The following is a 23,639-nucleotide window of genomic DNA, read 5'->3' as shown; positions in this document are numbered from 1 at the left end:
TCTGTGTTCTTGACCACCGTAGTATATGTCTATCTGTAGGACAGAGTAAAATAGCGTTACAAGTAGAGTTCTATGTGTAGGTATGAAACAGAGAAAAACAAAATTAATGGAATCCACAGGGCATACCAAAGGAAGTAGCATTTTTACTTTCTAGAAAAACTTTTCACTCTTTAGTGCAGACCTGCACTCGTTTGAAGACCTATAGTTGTCGTCACCAATTATTCTACAAAGTTGTAATGTGCTGCTTTTGTCACTAGATGTTGCTCATGCCATGGTTCTGAACATCTGGCATTGCCCTCCCTAGCCGTTTGGGAAACTAAGAAGTACATCAGTTTTCATAATTAATCATAATTAATTTTATTATTTCCGTGCCTTTTATTGTAATTATTAATATATCAAATTATGATTAAATGTTTTAGAATAGTTTAATAAATAATCTGGCTGTGCTCAGATAGGAATTTTGTTTTGTTTTTTTCCTATGCTTGCTATAAATTACGTGCAAATTGTCTGATCCATTCCCTTAGCAGCTATTATATGATGTACAGCATGAGCTTTTGCCTTTCAAATCCTTTAAAGGAACCAGCACTGGGGACCTGCAAGACCATCTCTTGTTTCTGAATTTTCTGCTTTCCTTTAAAAAATATATATATATATTTATTTGTTCACACAGAGAGAGAGGCAGAGACATAGACAGGAGAAACAGACTCCTTGCAGGGAGCATGATGTGGGACTCGCTCGATTCCAGGACCCAGGATCATGTACTAAGCCAAAGGCAGAAGCTTAACCACTGAGCTACCCAGGTGTCCCTGAATTTTCTGCTTTCCTAAACTTCAAAAGTTCCATGATGATAAAGTCATGCTGACATGGTGCCCCCTTAGTGTTTTCTTCCCTTAAATCATTGCTTTGTACCTTTTGGTAACTCCTCGTTCATGCAACAATTCATCAGCTTTAGGTGTTACCTGTGTATGAGATTGGCTTACATGGTTAGCTTTTATTGGGTATTTAGACTCCCAAAATCTAGGAGCCTTAGATAATCTACTTAACTCTTAGCTTCATTACCTTAGATCCCCAACTCATCCTGAGGCCCTTATGAACAGTGTGAACTTCCTAGCAGAAATCAGAACAAATAGCAAGATATTTCACCCATGTAAAGTTCATCTCAAGAAAATGGCTTGGTAAAGGGCAGTTCTTGGTATAGTTCACCACCCTGCCTTTATCACAACTGCTTCTCTCAGCACCTTCTTCTGTCTCCTTTGGCTTTTCTCCAAGAACCCTGAGGCTTCTCTCTTTCTCTAATATTTCCCCACCTCCAGAAGCCAGTCCCTGCCATTGCTTTAACTTTCCCCACTCTGAAATGTGTAGCTCCAGTTCCCATATTTCCGTCTTCCTGCTTGATGTCTCCACTGGGATATCAATGAGGATCTTAAAATTCAGCTTGTGGGAAAGTGACATGTCTCCTGCCCAATTTCTCCTTACTTTCTTATTTCTGCTTATGACTTCACTATTTTCCCTCTCACCCATCTTTTAAACTGGACTAGTATTTCTTTATGACCCCTTAGCCAATTAAATGCTGAGTCCTTGGCAAGACTTAGGGTCTCTTCAAACTGTCTTTTCCTCTTTCTTCCTCTGCTTCACCAATTTCTTCTTGTCTGAATGACTGCATTATCCCCCTAACCATTCTTCCTGACTCTGTCCTCTCTCTGATCTGTCTCTTGGTGTCTGCAGCATTTTCCTTTCTAAAGCACTTTTCCATTTGTCTACCTCACAAAGAACCTTCACTGACTCCCTTCTCCCTTCTGAGTTATGCACCACCTATATGACATGGTCTATACCACCCGTAAGATGGGTGTGAAGGACTCTCTAATCATATCCTCTAAAAATGTCTCTAGGTAGTGTGTTCAAATCTACCCAAATAGCCACCAGGCATCTCAGTGAGCATGCTCAGTACTTTTCCATGTCATGCCTTTGTTCTTGCCATTTCTCATTGGTGGCATGCTTTTTAAAGCCTGCCCTTCAAAGTTCATCTCAAAACCACTCATTCAATCAAACCTGCGCTACTTCCTCTAATTTGTAATTATTACCTCTCCTATACAACCCATTAAGTTTTCCCATTAGGTGTTTGTATTTCTCATTCTATATCTATTGCAGTCTTTTCTGTATCCCTTACTGTGTTTTAACGGCGAGTAGGACAGGAGCGAGGGGAGGGTGGTATCATGGACTCTGTATAATTTAATATGCCAACTATGTAGGGTCATCATAACATAGGTAATATAATGGCTAAAAACACAGATTTTGGCTACAAAACAGTCTTAGCTCTTCCACTTATGATGTGCTGGTTAAGCAGTAGCTTACCTTCTCTAAGCCTTGATACCATCTTTAAATGGGAATATTACGAGTAACCTGCCTTAAGCCTTCTTACAAGAGTTAAATGAGATATTGCACATAAAGTGCTTAGCGCAGGGTCTGGCGTATGGTAATCATGCAAAGAATGCTCTTGTCAGTATTCTTTTTGTAGTCATTGTACACAGTAGATGCACAAGAACTTGACTGGAATGAATTGAAGGGGGACGTCTAGCTAAAGATGAAGATAGAAAGCAAAGTATTATATTAAATAAGACCCCAGAGAGGTGCGTCCATATTAGAGAAGAGGCCCACATGAGCTCTGCATCTCAACATCACATGTAATGCCTGATACTGAGGCAGGTGCTGCATAATCATTGGTTGTTCTCACATTATAAGGTGTCATATTTATATGGCAATGAGGACAGAGAAGATCAGCCAGTAAAAGAAGGTCGTTGTCAGTCAACTTCTGTGCAGCTGTTTCGATTCACAAATAATAAATTGGCCTGATTTTGTGTCTGCAACGAACAACAATGTGTCTTCTAATGACTTTATGAAGAGCTTGCCAAATATGGGCTTAAGTAGATTTATCAAAGCATGTGCCAGAGAGAGAGTGCATTTCTGAAAACATGCTTTTGACTCTTCCTAAGTACAGATTTACGTAACACTAGGTATATCTTCATCAGATCTTTGGGACAAAATGAGCAACAGTGATATGGTTAATAGTAGGCTCAGTCTATACACTCCCATCTTAAAAGCTTCTCCTTGGGTACTTTAAGAAAAAAAGTTATATTAAAAACAAAAAAAAGTAATGGGATTCCCAGACAGAAATCTGTGTTTAAATGGCATTAAGGCTGTGGTTCAAATCAACAAAAGCCAGGAAATCCAAAGTTAACCTTTATCCAGACTGTTATGCCATTTTTTCCAACTCTGTGTGTGCCTGTGAGCAGCCTTCCCTTTGAATTTCCTGGCTCTGGCAACCAAGTCGCTTTGAATTACAGTACTCTGGGTCTGCTATTTAATGGGAATGTACCCTGAGGATATACGCTTACTTGCAAGTGCTGTTCTGTGTCACTGTAAGCCCATGAGCCATGAACCTGGTATTTTTCTCTTTTGAGTTCTTAGGGTTTCCATTTATGCCTAGATCAGTGCTGCCATATATCCAGGTAGAAAGACTTGTGTAACATTTGTGTTGCTAACACTGATAAAGTTTAATATTACAACTTTTATGTCATAGTTATAATTCAAATTGGTTTCTAAATGTTTGTTTCTCTCTCTTCACCAGACATGGCGATGACTTGATTGTCACACCTTTTGCCCAGGTATGTATCATGCTGGCCCTGGCTTGCTCTCCCTCTGCCCCAGGTGCAGTTTCTCTGTGGCCTCTGAACTTGCCCACTGGTCTCCCTTAGTTCCTAACCATCCTGATAATTGTCCTTCTAGGTCCTTGCCAGCTTGCGAAGTGTGAGAAACAACTTTACTGTACTGACAAACCTTCATGGAGCATCCAACAAGTAAGCATGAACTTTTTGTGGAGTTATGAATCCCTTCCATAAAGACAAAAACATTGAGCAACATTAAAAAGAAGAAGAAAAAAAAAAAAAAACTATTGCATGGAAATTTGCCCTCCAAACTAAGTTAGGACACACTGAATGTGAAAATAGGATGGAGCACCGTAGTATTTTAGAACTGGTAAGATGTTAGAAATTAGTCTGTATCTTATTAATCTTTGCACCCTTGACACTTAGTAGACAATAAGAGTTCAACAAACGGAAGCTCAAGATGAGGATTTTTGTTGACATTTGCTTGTACTACTTTACAAAGTGTGAATACTTATCAGTAACAGCCATAAATTCTACTAAAATTCTTTGGGAATAGCTATTAATGAATTCAGAGATTCAAATGCAAGATTGAAGGTAGCAAAAAGTTCAAGTCTAAGTTGCCTTTTTTGGATACTACATAAACAGGCTCATGCAATTTGATGAATAAAAGCGGGATTATCTTCTGCTCTGCCCCAAATAACTATATAACCCTGGTCATTTCAGCTAACGTTGCCGAACCTTGGTCTCCTCATCTTTATAATGTAAGGTTTGAACTCCAAGTTCCCGCATAACTTTCTCCTCCAAAATCATTTCAATCTGTGAGTCTAAGTGCTATGTATTCACTATCCAGCATTTTAAAAGATCATCACAGGGCTCAGAAGGTCCAAGAATCAATGATTGTGGAATGGCACCCAAGGCACTTCATGATCCAGTTCAAATTAGTTTGATTGATAGTTGACTGGGTTTATATTTGATGCAGTATACATGAAAGCTAAAAACTTGCCCGGCCTCTTTTGTAGTGATAATCCCTGTTTGTTCATTTATTAAATGATTCACCTGGAAGTATTTATTTAGTACATACTATTTATCCATGCATATATGTATGTTTTTGAAAAATATTTATTGAGCACCACCTTTCACCAGGAACTGGTAATACAATAGTGCCCCAAAACAGACAAGTTTTCTGCCCTTTCAAGTCTTGCATTCAAATAGGAAGTGCCAGAGCATATGGTGGTGAATAATCAGACCAGGTCTCTAGCCACATGGGATCACATTCTAACAACTGTGGTCTGGTTGTTCCCTGCATGTTCTATTTTCCATCCTAATTATGAACTTACTGTTCTCTCTTCCTAAAATGTCTCTTTCCACCTGCCAGTGATTGTCTGGCTAAATCCTACTTGCTTTTATAGCTCATCTTTAGTATCACCTTCACCAGAATGCTTTGCCTGATCCCACCAAGCTTGGCTGACTGCCCCTCCATGGCCCCCAAGCACTCATCCAAACTTCTCACACCATTTAGGGGTCTCTGCCCATCAGTAGCCTCAGTGTCCTTTCAGGTCCCTTTAGAATTACATTTACTTTTCCTTGAATTTCCAAGATGTAGCAAAATGCCTGACACATAGTATACAATCTGTAAATATTCACCACACATATAAATTTTTGAATAAGTAATCGTTAGAGAAAGACCACCAATTATTTGGACAATTGTTATGTCAGAAGAGATTCCTTCCCTTTCCCCATCTTTTTCTTTTTTTTCTTTTTTTTTTTTTTTTTACAGACTAGGGCCACTGGGGCCATACTGTTGGTTTTATAACCCAGTCCTACCACTTGACGACTATGTGATGTGGGTACAACTTCTCTACTTCCCAATCTATAAAATAGGGTTGCTCTGGGGATGAAATGAATTGATATTTATAGAGCATTTATAACAACATCTAGCACATTGTAGGTGCTCCATAAATGTGAGATATTATAACTGATAGTTAACATTTCTCTTGCTGAATCCAGACAGTGTAACACTTTGGAATTTTCACATTCATTATCTCAGTTATAAGCCCCATAAATGCTAGTTATGACAGGTGTTGTTGCCCCCACTGTGTGGACAAGGAGACAAAGCCTGGGGAGATTAAATGACTTGCACAAGAACGCAGCACTTCTGATGAAGAGCAGAGTCAGACCTCAAGCATAATAACCTGACTCTCATGGCAGTGTACTTTGTAAGGAATAAGAGTTGTTCTCTTCCCATGTAGGGGAAAACAGAGTTCTTTCTGTGTTTTTCTTCCCTGTGAGTCTCCTTGATGAACAGAAAACACTTCATTTCTGACTCTCTGGTCACCAAACGTGTGGAAGTCCCCCACCCTGCAATAAGAAGCAAGTCTTGGACACCAGCTGTGCATCGTACAATTTAACTCAGTTCAGACACTATCTACCTGGAGACCCCATCAGGTCCTAGCTTACAGGATCAGTCCCACAGGACTGCCTCTCACTTGGATGTCAGTCACTGCTCAGGCTGGCACCTGTGCTTCTCACCTACTGTCTACAGAGTGCAGTTTCCCACGGGCCCTTCCTCAGGTTCAACTAATTTGCCAGAGTAGCTTGTAGAACTAAGGGAAACACCTACTTACCTTTACCAGTTGACTAAAGGACATGACAAAGGCACACATGCACTTCCAGATGAAGAAGCTACCTAGAGTGAGGTCTGGGAGGGTCCTGAACACAGGAGCATCAGTCTGCATGGACTTGGGGGGCATCACCCTCCCAGGGTGGAAATATTCACCTGCCTGGGAGGTCTCTGAACTGCATGCTATTGGGATTTTATGGATACTTCATCACATAGACATGATCAATTATTAACTCTGTTTTTAGCCCCTCTTCCCTCTCTGGAGGATGAAAGGTGGGGTTGAAAATTCCAAACCCTTAATTGTTGCTTGGTCCTTCTGGTGTCCAGCCCCTCCAAGGAGCCTACCCAGAATTGCCTCATTAGAACAAAAGATGCTCCTAGTGTTCTTATCACTTAGGAAGTTACAAGAATTTTAGAAACTCTGTGCCAGGAATTGAGGGCAGAGACCAATATATTCTATTTCTATCACCTCACATCTTTGCTTTCACTACACTCATTAAGTCTTTTTGGGCTTGGGGGAGAAACCTCCCAGGGATTTTTAAAAGAGAGTCATTTAGAAAGAACTTATGGAATAGATGAAGGTCAGAGAGCCAAAAGGCAGAGACATGAACTAAGAGAGTGTTTTCAGGAATTAAAATATTAGGAGTGAGTGGGGCACCTGGGTGGCTCAGTCAGTTAAGCATCTGACTCTTGATTTTGGCTCAGGTCATGATCTCAAGGCCTTGAGATAGAGTTCTGCACTGGGCTCTTCCCTGAGGGCAGAGCCTGCTTGAGATTCTCTCTTTCTCCTTCTGCCCCCCCCCCCCCCCCACTCTCTCTCAAATAAGTAAAAAAAAATTTTTTTAATGTTAAAATATTAGGAGTAAAGCCCTGGTCCGAGAGATGATGGAGGTCAGAACTCGGGAGGAAAGATTAATAAGGATACATTTCAAAGGCTTCTTTAGCTTAGCAGGACCCAAGTTTACCACACTGCTCCAGGGCAAAGGGTTATAAGGGATGTTTTTAGTTATTGAGTGTTAACCAGCAACTTGAATATTCTTTTTCTGTAACTATGAGGGCATTCAGCCTAACTGTGCTGGTTAATGGGCTATGCCAGCTGAAGCTGCTTTCTTGAGAATCAGGTCTCTCCACAGCCTTCAGGGTTTTGAGACACATAAACCTTCAAGAACTAGAGTACCCTAAGACCACGAATGTCACATACAGAGCTGACCCCAGAGCCCATTCTCACAATGTGACTGAGGACCACTCTCCAAATTATGGCCCTTTGCATCACCTTTGGTCCAAACCAAACCACACTCATCAAACAGAATAGATCTCCAGCAGTAGGATAGTTGTATCTGATGATCTGTCTCAAATCCAGCCCCATGTTTGTATAGAGCTAATCCTCTTATTGATTCCAAGTATTTTCTTGAAACCAAGACCACCTAACAAAAGTTCAAAGCAGGGCACACGTACCACTAGAACTTCACCTGGAGTGGAGATTGCCTATCTAGCTTGGGCTGAGAACTGAATGATGGGCTTTAGCTACAAGTGAAGCAGCATAGTAGGAGCAGATTGGAAAACTGAGGGTTAATTTAATGCATCCCATCCTATTCCTAGATAGTCAATATCCTCAAAGAAATAAAGAAAACTGAGGACAAGAATACCTGCCAGAAATGGGTCCACTATACGGAGACCATTTCCCCCACATATTCATTTGTCATAACTGAAACTGTAAGATTCATGGAACTCACAAGTTGCTTTCTGGGATATTTGACTTGGGTTCCAGGGTGACACTTCTTGCTTTAAATGTAACATTTAAGCAATAATTCTGTCCTTGGAATGGTTTTCTTGAGACATCTGGATAGTGTGGTTTACTATATGAAAAGGAACTCCCACATAGAACTCTACTTCTCATAAGTCAAGATTTCCTTTATCTTTTGGCTCTTTGCTCTGCATAAAAATAGTTCATTGTCTGCCTGAGCTTTACCACCCAAGGGGTGAAAATCTCAGTTTCTGTTGAGGTGATTTCCTTGCTCTTCCATGAAATGTTTCATTGAGAGATGCTTGATTGGGCCTGTATTTCTTGGCTTCAAATTAAAACCTATTATTTCTTTAGTCCCAGAAGTTAATTTTGAAAATATGGCCTTCATTTAGAGCTGTTAATTCAGATAAACATCCCTAAAGCATTTACTGGCTTCAACTGATGGAGAAATCACTTACGAGTGAGAAACCATTCTTCAGTCTGATAACCAGGGAGTAGAGCAGCTGGGAACAAAGAGGTGTCCTCCATCCTTCAACTGTGCATCTGGCATTGCAGAAATCACTAGTGGCTATCAGGAAATCATGTGACATCTCTGTATCAACATTCTTCCAGGGCATGATTTAATCAACATGTATGTACTCTTTAAGAAAGAATTAATAACCACTTAACTTTGTTTTCAATGTATATCTTTCATTGCTTTATGTCCTTTGGCATGGGATTTAAATTAGCGGAGAATAATAAAATCTCTAGCATTCAGAGGGGAAAGAACCCAGCCAAATTTCCTCAGAGTAAGTGAGGAAATATACATAAAAGTCCTCACACAGGAGATGGCACATTGTAAATTAGCAGTAAATGTTAGTTGCCGCCTGCTTTCCCCAAGTGAGGAAGAAACCGAGAGGTTCAGTGAGTTGCCGAGGGCTATACAGTTGGAAGGTGCCAGAGCCAAGATTAGGATTCCTGTCTTCTTATTCATGGTCCAATTCTTTCTCTACTGTGCTATTCAGGGCTGTAAAATATTAACTGCTGTGGCCAAATTATCTTCTCTATTAATACCACATCTTTAATCCAGGCATATAACTTCTTATGATTCTTCTATAAGTTAGGGACCACTGGAAACTGGGCAACCAATGACATTTTCTTCTGGCACTCATGACAGGTTCTAATTGGCACTCTCATGCCCTGCAAGCAATAATACAGCTTTCAGAAGTCATTTATTCATTTAATATGTGTTGAGCCTCTTCTTTGCACTACATCTTGGGAAACCAAGTAAATATGGTTCTTGCTTTTGCAAAGCTTACACACATAGATGCTTATCTGAATTAACAACTCTAAATAAGAGCCTTATTTTCAGAATTCACTGCGAGGACAAAGGAATTTATGTAGTTTGTGTCATTTTCAAGAAGTCATTGGGAGAATTGGTTGCTGCAAGTAGCCAAACTGTTAAGAAAGCAGAGATTCCCAAACATTTAGGGTCCCCTAGCTCAGTGTCTCCTTGCACAAGAGCTTTTTTCTTGGAACTCAGCAAGAGAGGTAAAATAAAATTATTAACAATGTGTTATTAATCTCATGAATATATATTGAATGCCTCTATTGTAGCAAATGTTTTGCCGGTTCCAAGTTTACAAAGATGAATGAGACCCAGTCTTTGCTTAAATTTCTCGCAGGTGAGTTGAGGAGACAGACAAGAAAATAGGAACTGCAAGACAGTCTGAGCAGTGCGAGGATGGTGCAAAGGCAGTAAACCACAAGTGGCAAAGCCAGTGACTACTCACAGTGGGGAAGGCTAAGGAAGTGATGGCTGAAGGGATTCCATGTGCAGGGGAAGGAGTCTGCCACTTACAAAGGAGGAAAAGAGCAAGCAGAGCAAAACATTTGCAAAAGCCCAGTAATATGAGTACATGCTGTGTTTGTGGGAATAGTGAGAAGTATGCAGAACCAAGACTGTAGAGGAAAAGGAAACCAGATAAAACATTCATGTAGTATTGGGCTTCTCAAAGGATTGTCACATCAACAGTTCATTCAATAAACAGTTCACCAACATTTATGGAGTGCCCACTCTTTGTGAGGCAGTTTGGTATCTATCTACAGAAGATATACGGAAAGGAGTCAACACTGGATCCCCCCACCAATGGGATCATGGATTAGGTGGGGATAATATGTGCACATATGAGTTGTAATAGGAGGAAATAACCCTAAAGGTACAAAGCAGCAAGGGATATTAGAAGAGGGGTCAATTTTAGCTAACATGATGACATCCTTGGCAGAAGATGGCATTTGACCTTTGAAGGTGGGATTCTGACACCAATGCCAATGTGTGGATTTTTCCCCTACACATCCAAGCAGTTTTCCCTTAACGCCAGCTGAATGCCCTACAACTCAACTCAGTTCTGATGTTCTATCTGCCTGTGCTTCTGATCCACCGACTATAGATCAGAAGTTCCCATGGCCCCCCTTCTTGGGTTTTGTTAATTTGCTAGAGTGGCTCACAGTACTCAGAGAAATATTTTAGTTCAAGAATACTGGTTTATTATAAAAGGATATGATTCAGTAATGGCCAAATGGAAGAGGTGCAATCTCCTTGCATTCACCATCCTGGAAACACACCAAGCCCAGTCCTTCAGGGTTTTTAGAGGGCTTTGTTACATAGTCATGATGAATTAAATCACTGGCCACCGGTGGTTACTGAACTCAATCTCCAGCTCCTCTCATCTCCCCAGAGGAGGGGCTGAAAGTGCCAACCCTCTAATCAGGTGGTTGATTCCCCCTGTGATCAGCCCCCATCCTTAGGTCACTCAGAAGCTTTCCATAAATCTCATTAACATAACAAAAGACTCTTTTTATAGCTCTTTTAACACTTATATCTTATAGCACTTTTTATAGCAAATTCCAAGAGTTTTGGGAACTCTGTGGTAGGAATGAAGACAAAGATCAAATATATATTTCTTATTATAAATCACAACACCACGGAAGGGAAGGTGATATTTACACGTGTGGAGAGCTTCCCTTTCAGAGGAATAGCCTGAGCAATGTCAGGAAAGGGATAGCGCATGTTCAAGGAAGAATAAGCGATCCTTCGTCCTTCCTTCTTTTTTTTATTCATTAACCCTTCACTGAGTGCACGGCATATGAAGGACCATCCTGGGTTCCAGGGATCCAGTAGTCAACAAGTTGTTCCGGGCCTGCATACATTTTATATTTAAACTAAGGAGTTCCGTATTGAACACTCATTAGTGCCTATTTTAATCACAGTTTCAAAGTGCTACTAAGGAGAAGTATGAGGTACAGGAGATCAAACAGCCAGCCAGTGGTTTGAGATGAAATGTCAGGAATTCTACTAGATAAGCTGGGAAAAGCATGTTGAGGCCAAAGAGCAGAGGACTTTGAATGCTAAACTAAGGAGTTTGGAATTTAATCTCTTACTTTTCCTGAAAAACAGCCCTCAGTATGACTGCAGGTGTTATCAGCAGATGGAATAGTGGAAAGAGAATGCACTTTGGATTCAGAAGGTCTTAGCTTTGAATCTCAACCATGCCAGTTATAAACCATGTGTGCTTCAGCATATTTCTTAAGCTCTTAACCTCTGCTTCAGTCTCCTTCTGCTTGAAATGAGATGATTATATTCCCAGGGGAAGCTAAGAAGTACCTAGCATGATGTTTAGCAGGAAAAAAGTAATTTTTGGATGACAAGAAAATGTCATGCCATAGACGGTTTAAAAGTACTGTGTTTAGGGGATCCCTGGATGGCTCAGCGGTTTGGCACCTGCCTTGGGCCCAGGGCGCGATCCTGGAGTCCCGGGATCGAGTCCCGCGTCGGGCTCCCTGCATGGAGCCTGCTTCTCTCTCTGCCTGTGTCTCTGCCTCTCTCTCTCTCTCTCTCTCTCTGTCTATCATGAATAAATATATATTTTTTAAAAGTACTGTGTTTAGATGACCTAGCTGGTACATGTTTGGTAAACATGAACCCTGTCCATCAGACCCTGCAGCTGTCAGGCATGTTACCTAGAAACTAGATACCCCTAATGGATCACAGATGGATTTGGTGCACTTACAAACCTAGGAACTGGTGACCATACCAGTAGGGAGACCCTTTCTTAAGATCCTTGCAGGCCATTCTCGGTCATTTAGAATCTGGCTTCCTTCCCAAACTTGGTTGTGGATCAGAATTCACAGATTTATGTTAAGGATACAGATTCCCAGGCCCCATCCAAGATACACTGAAATAGTCTCTCCAGGGATAGAGAAGGGAATCATACTTTTAATAGCTCTGCAAGTGAGTAGGACACTCATCCATGCTTGAGAACCACTGACTGGCCTAAAGTCCCACTCTCTTGTGCTTGTTGCTAATATCCTATTGCTCTTTAGTGGGGCAGAAAGTCCTCTATTCTAGTGGTTCTGAAAATGGGCTCCCCAGATCAGCAGTATCAGTACCACCAAGGCACTTCTAGACATGCAGAGTCTCAGGCTCACCCCAGGCCAGTTCAGTCAAACACCCTGGGGATTGACTAGTCTAGCAGTAAATCTTAGTAAAGCATTCTAGGTGATTCTGATGACGCTAAAATTTGCGGGCCACTGCTCTATACTATTTGGGGGAAGCTCTCCTGTCATGTGATGGGCAGAGAAGTTCCACAAAACATGAAAAGGTTAGTGAGACCAGCAAAATTGGGGGGTGGGAGCGAGTTTGGGGGATAGAGAAGAGAAAAAAGAAAAACAAAAAACAAAAGGAGGAGCCCAGTATTTGTGAAGCCTGGGTTTGTTTGCTTGTGTCATTAGACTCTTGACATCAGCAGGCTTGTTACAATGTAGAATAATGCCCAATTCCTCTGCAAAAAGACCACTCCAGAGGTTAAGGAAGCTGGAATGCTATTCCCGTGTGACTTTTGGCAACTGACTTCATCTCTCTGGGTCTCAGTTTCCGGAAGTGCAAAAGGGAGACCTGGACTGATTGGTCTCTAAGGGCTCTTCTGGCACAACATTCAAGCAGCGCTGCCAAAGGAATGGAGATCCACTCTGACATTTGGTGTTATTCCTGAGCAAGCGTATTGTCTGAGGACCTCCTGTAGCAGTGACACCTGAAACAGAGGGGCTGGTTAGGGACCTGGAGTAAACGACTTCCTTCCTGGAGAGCCAGAGCATCCAGGAGGCTGTGCATAGGGAAATTCCAGGCCATCTGGATATGAGAGGATTGCAGTCATCTACCAGTGTTATGGGAGACCGCCTTCTGGAGAGAGCATTATGTCATTTGATAGCTCATTATGACCTGGAAAACTCCTCAGTGATCATGGAGGTGGGGGGTGGAGAGGGGAGCAAGAGATGTGGAGGTGATGTTCATACACAGACTCGGGCCTTCTTTCCTCTGTTTCCACAGGAGGTCCCCAGCTGCTACTAGTCAGCCACCTGTCTCCAGAGTCAACCTGCAAGGTAAGCTGCATCGTGAAGCCTAATCTCCCTGTTTCAAAGTAATAAATATGTCACTTGTGCAGAAACTTTTTTTCGGATGATAGCATTTGTTTGCATATCATGGCCCTCTGAAGTCTCTTGGTGACTTTTTTCAAAGGCATAGTGGAGCTTTACTTCATTCCATGTAAAACTGAATGAAATGCAGTATGAAACAGTTTTCCCATCATGTGCATTGCCTGGGCTTTCCCATCATGTGATGGATGGGTGGTAATGGGGCTCCCCAGAAGGGAGGCAGGAGCTCTATTGATACTGCAACTTCACCTAGGCTTGCAGGCCCCAGTGAATGCCAGGACAGCTAAGTTCAAAGGCCCCGAGGGGCCCCCAGGTTGGCCTGAGCGCCCCACAGGGTATGTTAGTGGTTTTCCTCCTAGCGTCAACTAGAGGTCCCACTTGAATCTACATCCTTTCCAGGTGTGAAACCAAAGCCTTTTCCAGCTCACAAATCATTTCCCTTGGAGGTCATCCAACTTTGTTCCTCAGATGTATGTGTGTGGGGGGTAGGCGTGGGGGGATGGAGTTGTGTTTTTCTTGTGGGTTTTTTTTTTTTTTTTAAAGAAACCTAATGTCTCATCTTACAGGGCTGTGCATATACTCTCCGTGCAGAGTTGAAAGTTATGGAGGGGCAGGGCTACTCTGAAGCAACACTCTGGAGATGTATTGAACATAAAACCTACTTGACATAAGATGCAACCAGTTATATGAGGTTTTTAAAAGTCCAAAATGGAGTCCCTCCACCCCCACAATCCACCCTCCCAACCATTCTCTGCTAGAGTGGTAGTGGACCTGAGCAAAACTGCAGGAGAAACAAGAAATAGAGCTCTGTTGAGATTGCCTCACACCAAACAGCACTGCCTTGAACACTTCTCTGTCCAGCTATGGTATTCCCACTGGTTTTATACTTAGCGATCTTCCTTCCTTGCATGTTGCATTCTCTCGCTGGTATCACAGCCATGAGGATGATGGAAATCATGCAAAAGCCCAACTTCTAAAACAAAGGAACAAAAATATAGGTTCCATTGGCTCGCTAGTTTCCGAAGTATTTATGGTACATGCTTTAAAAAAATACTTTTATTAGAAAAAGATTGAGAATAAGAATAAAGGTGAAAGGAAGAAATTAAATAAAAGTAAGTTTAAAAAAAAAAAAAAAGTAAGTTTGCCTCGAGAAACCCATGATATGAAACAGAGAGAAGAAAATAGTACTCTGTCCAGGGGCTTCAAAGACCTGGTGTGCTGATGTACTATTTCCTTTAGAAGTTTGATAAAAGGAAACCTAAATAGAGTGTTTTAACATATAACTGGTGTTATGTAGTTGGAGACTAAAGGAGGTGGTTTTGAAACTCCTATCATTTCATCATTTTAGCTTAACAGTGAGACACCATTGCTCACATTTCTGTTAGCCAAATGCAATAAGAAGCTTTTGACATCAATTTGAATATTTAAACTGTTTTCTTTTTCTTGTAATAAATACTAACAAACATTAGGAGAATATGTGATATTTATGGCTCTATAAATTAGCTCATTAGCCAGAGATGTTGTTGAAAAGATCATTTTGTGATTATTGGCACAGTAACTACAGCTTGGCACCTAGGGATTCTTTTGCTAAATTCTTTTAAAACAATGAAGCAAAGAAATGACAATACCACTTAGGCAATTTGTTTTTGTCTGTCTTTGTGGCAAACTACAAAAATTCTGGCTTTTCATCGGGAAGAGAATGTAGCGATACCAATTATTACGTAATTATAGGTTTCAAAATCTCCTTAATGCTTAACCACAGCCAGAAAAGGAAGGAGGACACACACATCCTGTGTTTTGTTCTTATTATCAGCTTAAATAAGTCAGGCAGATTTTTCCTGGTATTTTAATATTTATCAGCATGTGACAAAGAGGTGTGTTTAAATAGAAACTCTAAAGGGGAATGAAAAATAAGTAGCTCAGAGCAAACAGAATTAAAAAGCTGGAGTGCTGCTTTAAAAGATGATTTTTCATGATAATAAGATCAGGTTTTCATTTATTATCACTAATGTGGAACTCATTGTTTCAATGAAATCTAAGATAAAAGATACAAGAAACCCATGATCACTTAAATAGATTTAGCAACAATCCAGTTTGTTAAGAAAGCCTGACTGACCTAGGTAACTGTTCTTAGATTAAAAAAAAAAAAAAAAGCAAGTGTAAGAGAGAGACAAAGAGAGAAAGAAAAAAGTTAAATATTTTTAAAAGGAGTTTTTTTCATGTATCTAAATGAAGGGGATGCAATTCATTGTAAAAGCTAATTGTCAGAACCCATGGTTAAGCTGGTACATTTGCTCTTACAAATTGATCATTAACTGAAATAATTCATGGGGGAAATAGAAGCAAATTGCTTAGTCTTCAGTACCTTTATTCTCTCTAATGAATCAAGGTTTCTCTTCTCAGTTCTCAGATACAACATGAATTTTCCTCCTCTGTTAAGCTATCCCAATATTCTTTTAAAAAAAAAATCAGTGTAATTGCTCCTTTTGTGTGCTATGGCAACAATCCCATTCTAGGTTACATTGCAATTCATGGCTTATGTGTCTCCTGCATTGGAGCACCTTGGTGGCAGGAGCTGCACCTTATTCATCTCCTTATCATTCAAAATTCATTAGCTTAGCTATTTTCACATAGTAGGAAGACAGTAAATCTTGATTTGACCAGATCTGCATAATATTTGTGGAGTTTATCTTAAGAAAAACATTCATAATTTAAATTTCAACAATGAGTCAATATTTTTTATCTCTATGGATATGTAAAATATTCAACTGTGTTTTTTTTACTATGAAAAAAATCAGTTATTGCATTGAAATGAAAAGAGGTTTAAAACACATTATATAACAGCATATGTATGTATATATGTATTTGTGTGGTCATATGGGTTTTAGACAGAAAGAGTTAAATACAAAAAGTTGGCGTTTTGCACTTTGAGTTGCAAAGCCAGAGGAAAGTAATTGAAAATTTAAAACGCAGAAAGTATAGCAGCGTGGAATTGATACACTCCTGGTTTCAGGAAAAAGATGCACTACATCCTTCTGGAAGTGTTGAAAATGCTAATACTGTGGAGTGTAGTGAGCATCTCAATTTGTATCACATTTTGCCTTTGCACAAGCAGGAATTCCAGACCTTTTCCCTGTAGTGAGTTAGGATTGGAACAGAAAGGAGGAAAAACATAGAAGAAAAAACTCTCCAAAACAAGGCAGGCTTCTATCATCTGTATACATTCAACATGGAAATTGGAAGTAATTTTTAGGATTTCAGGCCTCAAACTATTTTCAACAGAAAAAATCAGATAGATGAGGAAAACCAGTGTGTGTGTGTGTGTGTGTGTGTGTGTGTGTGTGTGTGTGTGTGTAGGATAATTGTCTCACTTTTTCCATCCATCCTATCCTTTGCCTTTGCATGCATTTCAAAAGTGAGTACAGATATGTCATGGGAAGTAAGAATTTCATGAAAGAGTAAATCATCCAGCATTCACTGCCTTTACAAAATGACTCTTTGCTTTGCAAAAGAATTAGAGAAGGATTCCTCTTGATGGCCAGAACCTCTGATTCATATGATGTGACTTGATTTATAATGTATATTGTAAAAACAACATTTCAGCAGTCAAATCCACCTGTAAGGTGGGATACTCTATATTAATCTTCCTGTTCTAAAATTTAACAATAAACATATTGAGCAAGAGCATCACCAATATAATAGATTGAATGACAGTGAGTCCCCAGGTCCATGAGTCATCAGTAATGACAGCAAACCAGGCCACGAAGATGACCAGAAAATTGCCTGAAGACTTCAGGCCAGACTGGTGCAGACCAAGAGTCTCTCCCAGCCTGGGTCTCCAAAGCCTTGGTTTATGGTGGTTTTCAACACCAGTCAATTAGACAGCTTTCAAGAAAAGCCTGTACATGGAGAAATAAGATGCGATAACATAGGACTTTCCTGTATGTCTGAAATAGGTTTGCCTAAGTGAGAAATAGACTTAATTAATTTTTTTCAGTACTCATGGGAATCTCCTTCTTCTATTCTGTGTCCAGGCCATTCTGGGTGAGGAAATGACTCTTTACTGGTTGCTAAAACAGAAGAAGGGGCTTTCTGCTAAGAAGCCTACTTCTCAGTATGAGTTCTTCCCACATCTTTACTTTATTATGAATATCCCCCCGAAGATTCATGGGGGTGTGCCAGACGCAGGATCTGCTCAAGGAGTGGACAAGGGGCTCAGAGAGTTATCTTGGATTCTAAGAAATTTCAGAAAGTCATGACATTGACTGAGTTCTCGTTCCTGGCCAGAGCTACCAGGTCCTAGGATGAGAAATGGACTGTGGGCACACAAGTAAAGGGCTCTCTGAGAACCACAGCAGTGGCCTGAGAGCTGGCCTGTGTCAGATGACTGGAAATGAAGCCTGGCATAAGCACGACATTTGCTTGGTTTCTACATTAAGCAAGAACTCTGAGGCAGGATTACAACACTTACGGACAAATACGAATAAAATCAATTGTGTTACCAAAGGCTGTGGCCATGTACAACAAAGGAGAGACCTGGGGAAATAACCAGAGAAAGAGGGTGGGGGCGGGGGAGGGAGAAGAAGGAGTGGGAGAAAAAATTAGAAATATCAGAGAATTTTTTCATTAGTGTTCTGATTGTCCTGTGGCCTGAATTATTGGAATAATTGCCTTAATGACTCACCTCGAGTGTTTAAGCAGCCTGCACACAAATGTTAGGGCAAATGCGCTAGAAAAGCCCCAGGAATTCTGGGAATAATTCCCCAAATGGTTGTTTTATAAGAACTGCTTTTGTCTAAAATAGCCCTCTTCTGAACATTTACCCCAGAGCATCAATATCAGGCTATTTATATTGATCTGCAATCATTTCATGTATGTCTAATATTAAGTGTGGGTGGGTAGTTGCAAAAACTTTGACAAGTCGACTGAAGTGTGAATAGTTAAAATGTTACCCTTGAGCAAACATTGCCAGAAATAAAGCCCTGCTCATTAACGGCTATTTCCCCAGTTCAAAATTAATTTCTAAATTTAGTGTGAACGCTTCTTCGTATTCAGTGGCACCAGCGAAACCTGCCGCATCTAATCTCTCACTTGCTGCCTCAAAACTTGAGTCCATTCCGGGTTGACTCCACTTCATGTTTCTGTGCTGCCGAGAAACACCATCCACCCACCCCCCCCAGAAAGTTGGAATCATGCATGTTAGTAAGTATTTCAGTTATGCTATTGACGTCAATGGAGTCATTAAATAGATTGCTGGCCCTCCCAGAGGCAAATCACTGCCAGGGACCTAGATACAGACACGTTTTTTACAAAGACAACCATCAGCTTTTGCTATAGCAGTAAGCCAGAGAAAGGGAAAAGTTTATACTGTAGCAGACCTATCTCCAAACACAGTTTATTTTTTTCTTTTGCGTTTTAGTTCCGGCCTTTCTTTCTCTTTGGTTACAGTGGGCTCAGGCGATGCCCACATATTGTTGCCTCAGTGTTTTGTGTTCAAAAGCATCTCCTGTAATTGAGACCGTGAGGGGTGGCCCCCCACTTCTGAAAACGTGTCTCACCTTCAGCTCTCCACAGCCCATCTTGATGTTTATTTGGTGGCATAAATTGTCTGGGCAAACCGCTATTGTCTGCCAGCAAGGCTGTGTTTGATACAGGGCTCCCTGAGTAAACAGTGTTTTCTGAACACACACACATCCACACGCGCGCACAACTTTGTCCTCTGTGCCACTTCTGCATGGCTTGTAGCCACAGCCCTCCATCCACGAATCGACCTTAAAGCAGCCTGCACTGTGCTGGGGCACTGGGGGCTCTGAAGCAAGGGGTGGAGGAGGAGGAGGGGGAAAGGTTCACTTCTCTCAGCGGCCTCATCTGCAGAGCTGCCGCAGCAGGCAAGAGGCTGCCCACGTGCCCGGGGCCTCCAGAGCCGCAGCTGCTGCCTACCTCAAGTCTGGTCATGCAGCTCCCAGGTGTGTGAGAGAGAGCCCTTCAGGAAACATCTGTCTCCTTCTGGGTATTTTTGACAGCTCCATTTACCTGGACAGCCCCAGGAGTCAGAGCCAAAGATTCACCTCATACCTGGACTCCTCCACCTCAGGGTTAAGGAGCCATCCTGAGCAGACAGCTTGCTTCAGATCTGGTCACCTGAATCCACCACGTTGGTTTCAGCTCTCATCTCCCTTCCCAACCTGTGCTCTCCTACTCCCACACCGCCCCACTTGCTTATCAGTTAGAGTGTGTGTGTGTGTGTGTGTGTGTGTGTGTGTGTGTGTAGACACATATATTGATATCTATGTTTGGTTTTCTTTTTTAGTGTGTATATAAATGCCAGACATCTGACCACCATTGGTCACCCCTTTTGGTGCATCTAGAGACCTGGATCCATTCCGCCTCCACCATTGCTCCTTCTCCTATATTCCTAGCTTTGAGTAATGGCTTCACAGTCCATCCTTGATCTCTCTCTTTACCTCCGGCAGCCAATTCTCCCCCCCCCCCGGCCTTTTTTTTTTTTTACGATTGTATCTATTTATTTCAGACAGAAAGAGAAAGAGAGTGCATGGGGGCAGGGAGAGGCAGAGGGAGAAGCAGACCCCCTGCTGAGGAGGGACCCTGAAATCATGACCTGAGCTGAAGGCAGACGCTCAACGACCGAGCCACCCAGGAGCCCAACCAACAGCAAATTTTTATAGCCTTTCCTCGAATCATCCCCCCTTCTTTTCCCCTCCATCCCTTCTTTCTTAATTCAGTGCTTCATCCTCCCACACTTAAACCTTTATGGTGGACCTCCCCCTCAGTTTGTTGTCCTTAATCCTTCCCTGCTGCAATCCACCTTCCATTCAGGTACTAGAGTTAATCTTCTAAACCCAATGATAGTTATTTCCTTAGTTGGCTCTCCTTTGCCTTCAACACAAGATCCCTTCTTCTTACCAATTCCTGCAGAATTTTGCTCCTAATTCCTTCTTTGTTCTCATCTTGCACTTTAACCCCCATGAACAACTGATGGCTGAGGTGCCCTGAACATACTGTCCCTCAAATATGTCAGGTTCTTCTTGCCTTTAGGCCTTTGTACATACAGTTCCCTCTGTCCGAGCTGCCTTTTTGCAAAAATATCACTCACGTATTCAGCTCGGCGATATTCTTACATTGTCAAGTGAATAAGTTCTTTCGACTCACTGAATCTTGGATTCTGGAGTCAGGATTCAACTAAATACATAATCTCAATCCAGAGCCTGATATATATAACACATGCTTAGTAAACACTAATTCTTTTACTCATTCCCATCTGAAAAGTACATTCCTTACCCTTCAACACTCAGCATATCTGCCATCTTCTGTAGGTGCTCCCTGCCACACATCCAAAATTATTCTCAATTATTATCTTAGTTATTATCTCAAACTCAATAATTGGCTTGTCATATTATGCTGTATTTATTTAATTTTATTCCCTTTTCAACTAAGACTGTCCCAAGTTCAAGTGCTAATTTTTTTCAATATCCCCATTTTATAGAATATGACCTGGAATATAGTAGATGCTCAATAAATGTTTATGGAATGAAAAAATACAAATGAGTATATGCCCATACCTGAATCAGGAAGGATTAGAGAATTCATATTTGGCTTGTCTAAATATTTTCTAGCTCTGAGGCATGGATACAATGCTGACATTCCTGGCTAATCTTGACTACAGGTAACTTCTTTTCACTTGAAGTAAGCTCTTTATCATCCATTACTTCAGGGGGAAGTGGCAGTGCTAAGAGAAATACAATTTTTAAAAAAGACTATAACTAGCTTATTACTTCATACTGTGCTCTTAATGCCTACCATAGTGCTGGCACAAAGTAGGTACTCATTTAGTATATTGAATTGAACTGGGCTGGGAATACCTGGGCCAAAACCTTAGTACTTCTCTAAGACTCAGTTGTTTTCTTTGTGTTTTGTTTTTGTTTTTGTTTTGTCTAGAAAGTAGGCATTTTAATATTCCATCTTGTAAGATTGCTGTGAAGGTTAAATGAGAAAAGCTATATGTGTAGTGCTTAAGAGTAAAGACTCTGGAGCCAGACTGCCCCTCTCAAATCCCAACTCCATTAGTTGACCTTGGGACAAATTACTTAACCTCTCCAAGTCGCAATTGCCTCACCTCCAAAACTGGGATGGAAACTTTACATATCTCATATATTGGTTGTAAGGATTCAATGTGTAAACATACAAAAAGCACTTAGAATTGCTTGTGACACTTAGAAAGTGTCACTATTAGTAGCATTTTATTAATCATGTTATGCAATGTGTTTCCCATAGCAGGTGGTCAGTGTGTGATAGTTAGAGGCCCAGGCCTGCTGGCATAAGCAGAGAACCAAAACAGAAAGCCTTGCTCAGTTCTTTCTAAATGGTTCTGATCTACTTCCCTTCTATAGTAATACAATCTAGAAGGCAAGCTTTCTCGAAGTTTAAGATTCGTTTTCCCTGAAACCATAAAAATCTGAAATAGATTTGGAGCTGAAGGTAGGACACCATACAAGGATTGCTCTTTCTCTGAAAAACAGATTGCAGAGAATGCTGGATTAGGACTCTGATAAAGGATCTTAGTTGACTGAGAGCTTTCTCTTGCATAAACCTAACCGGACTTCTCTTTTACAATAATTGCAGCACTACAACCCATTACAGCTGTATTTGAATACAATGTTAAATACAGAATTGTATTTAAATACAATGTTTAGGGCTTAGTGCACACCTGCATGGACACAGGTTTTTCAACTTGGGGAGCTCAGCAGAGATTAACAATTGGAGCTGGAGGGATCCCTGGGTGGCGCAGCGGTTTGGCACCTGCCTTTGGCCCAGGGCGTGATCCTGGAGACCCTGGATCGAATCCCACATCAGGCTTCCGGTGCATGGAGCCTGCTTCTCTCTCTGCCTCTCTCTCTCTCTGTGACTATCCTAAGTAAATAAAAAAAAATAAAAAACAACAACAACAAAAAAAAACAATGGGAGCTGGTGCAGAGCTTCCCTTTGGAGAAAAGATAAAACCTGCTAGCAGAGTCTAGCCCAGGGCATGGCTTTGACTCCTTTTGGAAAGACCCTTCTGCCTTCGATCTTCTGAGAATGTGAAGGCCTCCTCTTACACACCTACCCCTTTGTTTTCCCTTTATTGGGAGGGAAGGAGGAAAGAAGGTCAGGGTTGGCCTAGAGAAGAATGAACATGGATGTTGGGAAATGAATGAGGAAGGAAGGGGACCTTTTAAGTTCCCTGTTTTCTCCCTCCTGCATCCCCAAGACCACATGATCTTGGGGGCAGGGTGAATTCTGCTTGCTTGTTTCTGATCAACCCTTGGCCAGCACTTTATGGAGTTGACTTTAGAGCTATTCTCGGAAGCCAGGAGCATTTCAGGGAACAGTCTTTCACCAAGAGAAGAGAAACAAAGCAGGGACTGTCCCCTTGAAACAGAGAATAGGCAACAGAACTCACTGGATCTTTTTCTTAGTTTATTGTCTTACTCCCAGCCAGAGCTGATGACAAGTAGCAAACGTCACTCCTCAGAGTTTTGTACACTTTTCCTACCTCCTCTTTGGCTGTGTCCATGGCGTGAGCTGGGGCCATGACAATTACCCAGGCCATTTGATCCATGATCCAGCCCGTTCAGATAATGCAGTCTTTGCCACTCCATCCTCAGTAGTGCTTTGACTTCAAATTTCTAGGGTCTGATCTGGCTAATACTGCCCACCTGGCAAACTATATAGTTTCTAAAGCCCACCTGCTTGCCTCTGATTGCAGGAGAGGAAAGGAGCTACCAGTTATTCAACTCCCGTTATGTGTCAGGCACGGGGCTTGGCCCTCTACATACATTATCTTACCTAATTCTCAAAACTGAATGGTTTTGTAGATGGTTGTCCTGATTTCACAGATTTAGAAAAAGAGGCCCAGGGAACACATGGGGTCTACTCAAGACCACACAGTTAGTGACAAAGTCAGAACCGAAACCCAGATCTGTATTTCTTGAAAACACATGTTCTTTCCTGTCGTCTAGACCATGCTGTCCTGGCCCCACCCCATTGTAAACCTCAGAAGTTATAACTGATGAAAAGGGGGGTGGTGAGAATTTTACAACAGGAGAGCAAACAAACTGAATCATCTACAGCTGTAATAGCTACTATA

General features: G+C 41.3%; 1 protein-coding gene across 9 annotated transcripts in view; it reads left to right on the top strand.

Moving 5' to 3' along the window:
• PDE4B (phosphodiesterase 4B) overlaps positions 1 to 23,639 on the top strand; it is a 530,398-nt gene that overhangs the window by 413,734 nt on the left and 93,025 nt on the right. For 8 of the 9 annotated variants that reach the window (XM_072730657.1, XM_072730658.1, XM_072730662.1 and 5 more), the window contains 3 exons: positions 3,626 to 3,662; positions 3,784 to 3,854; positions 13,392 to 13,444. In XM_072730657.1, the coding sequence (XP_072586758.1) occupies positions 3,626 to 3,662; positions 3,784 to 3,854; positions 13,392 to 13,444 (161 nt within the window). Of the gene's footprint in view, positions 1 to 3,625; positions 3,663 to 3,783; positions 3,855 to 13,391; positions 13,445 to 19,291; positions 19,317 to 23,639 lie in introns of all 9 variants that reach the window. The other variant, XM_072730665.1, reaches the window with a different exon arrangement.

This window comes from Vulpes vulpes, chromosome 12, assembly GCF_048418805.1.
Source record: "Vulpes vulpes isolate BD-2025 chromosome 12, VulVul3, whole genome shotgun sequence".
Classification (NCBI taxonomy): Eukaryota; Metazoa; Chordata; class Mammalia; order Carnivora; family Canidae; genus Vulpes; species Vulpes vulpes.
This window is presented reverse-complemented; position numbering and strand designations above follow the sequence as displayed.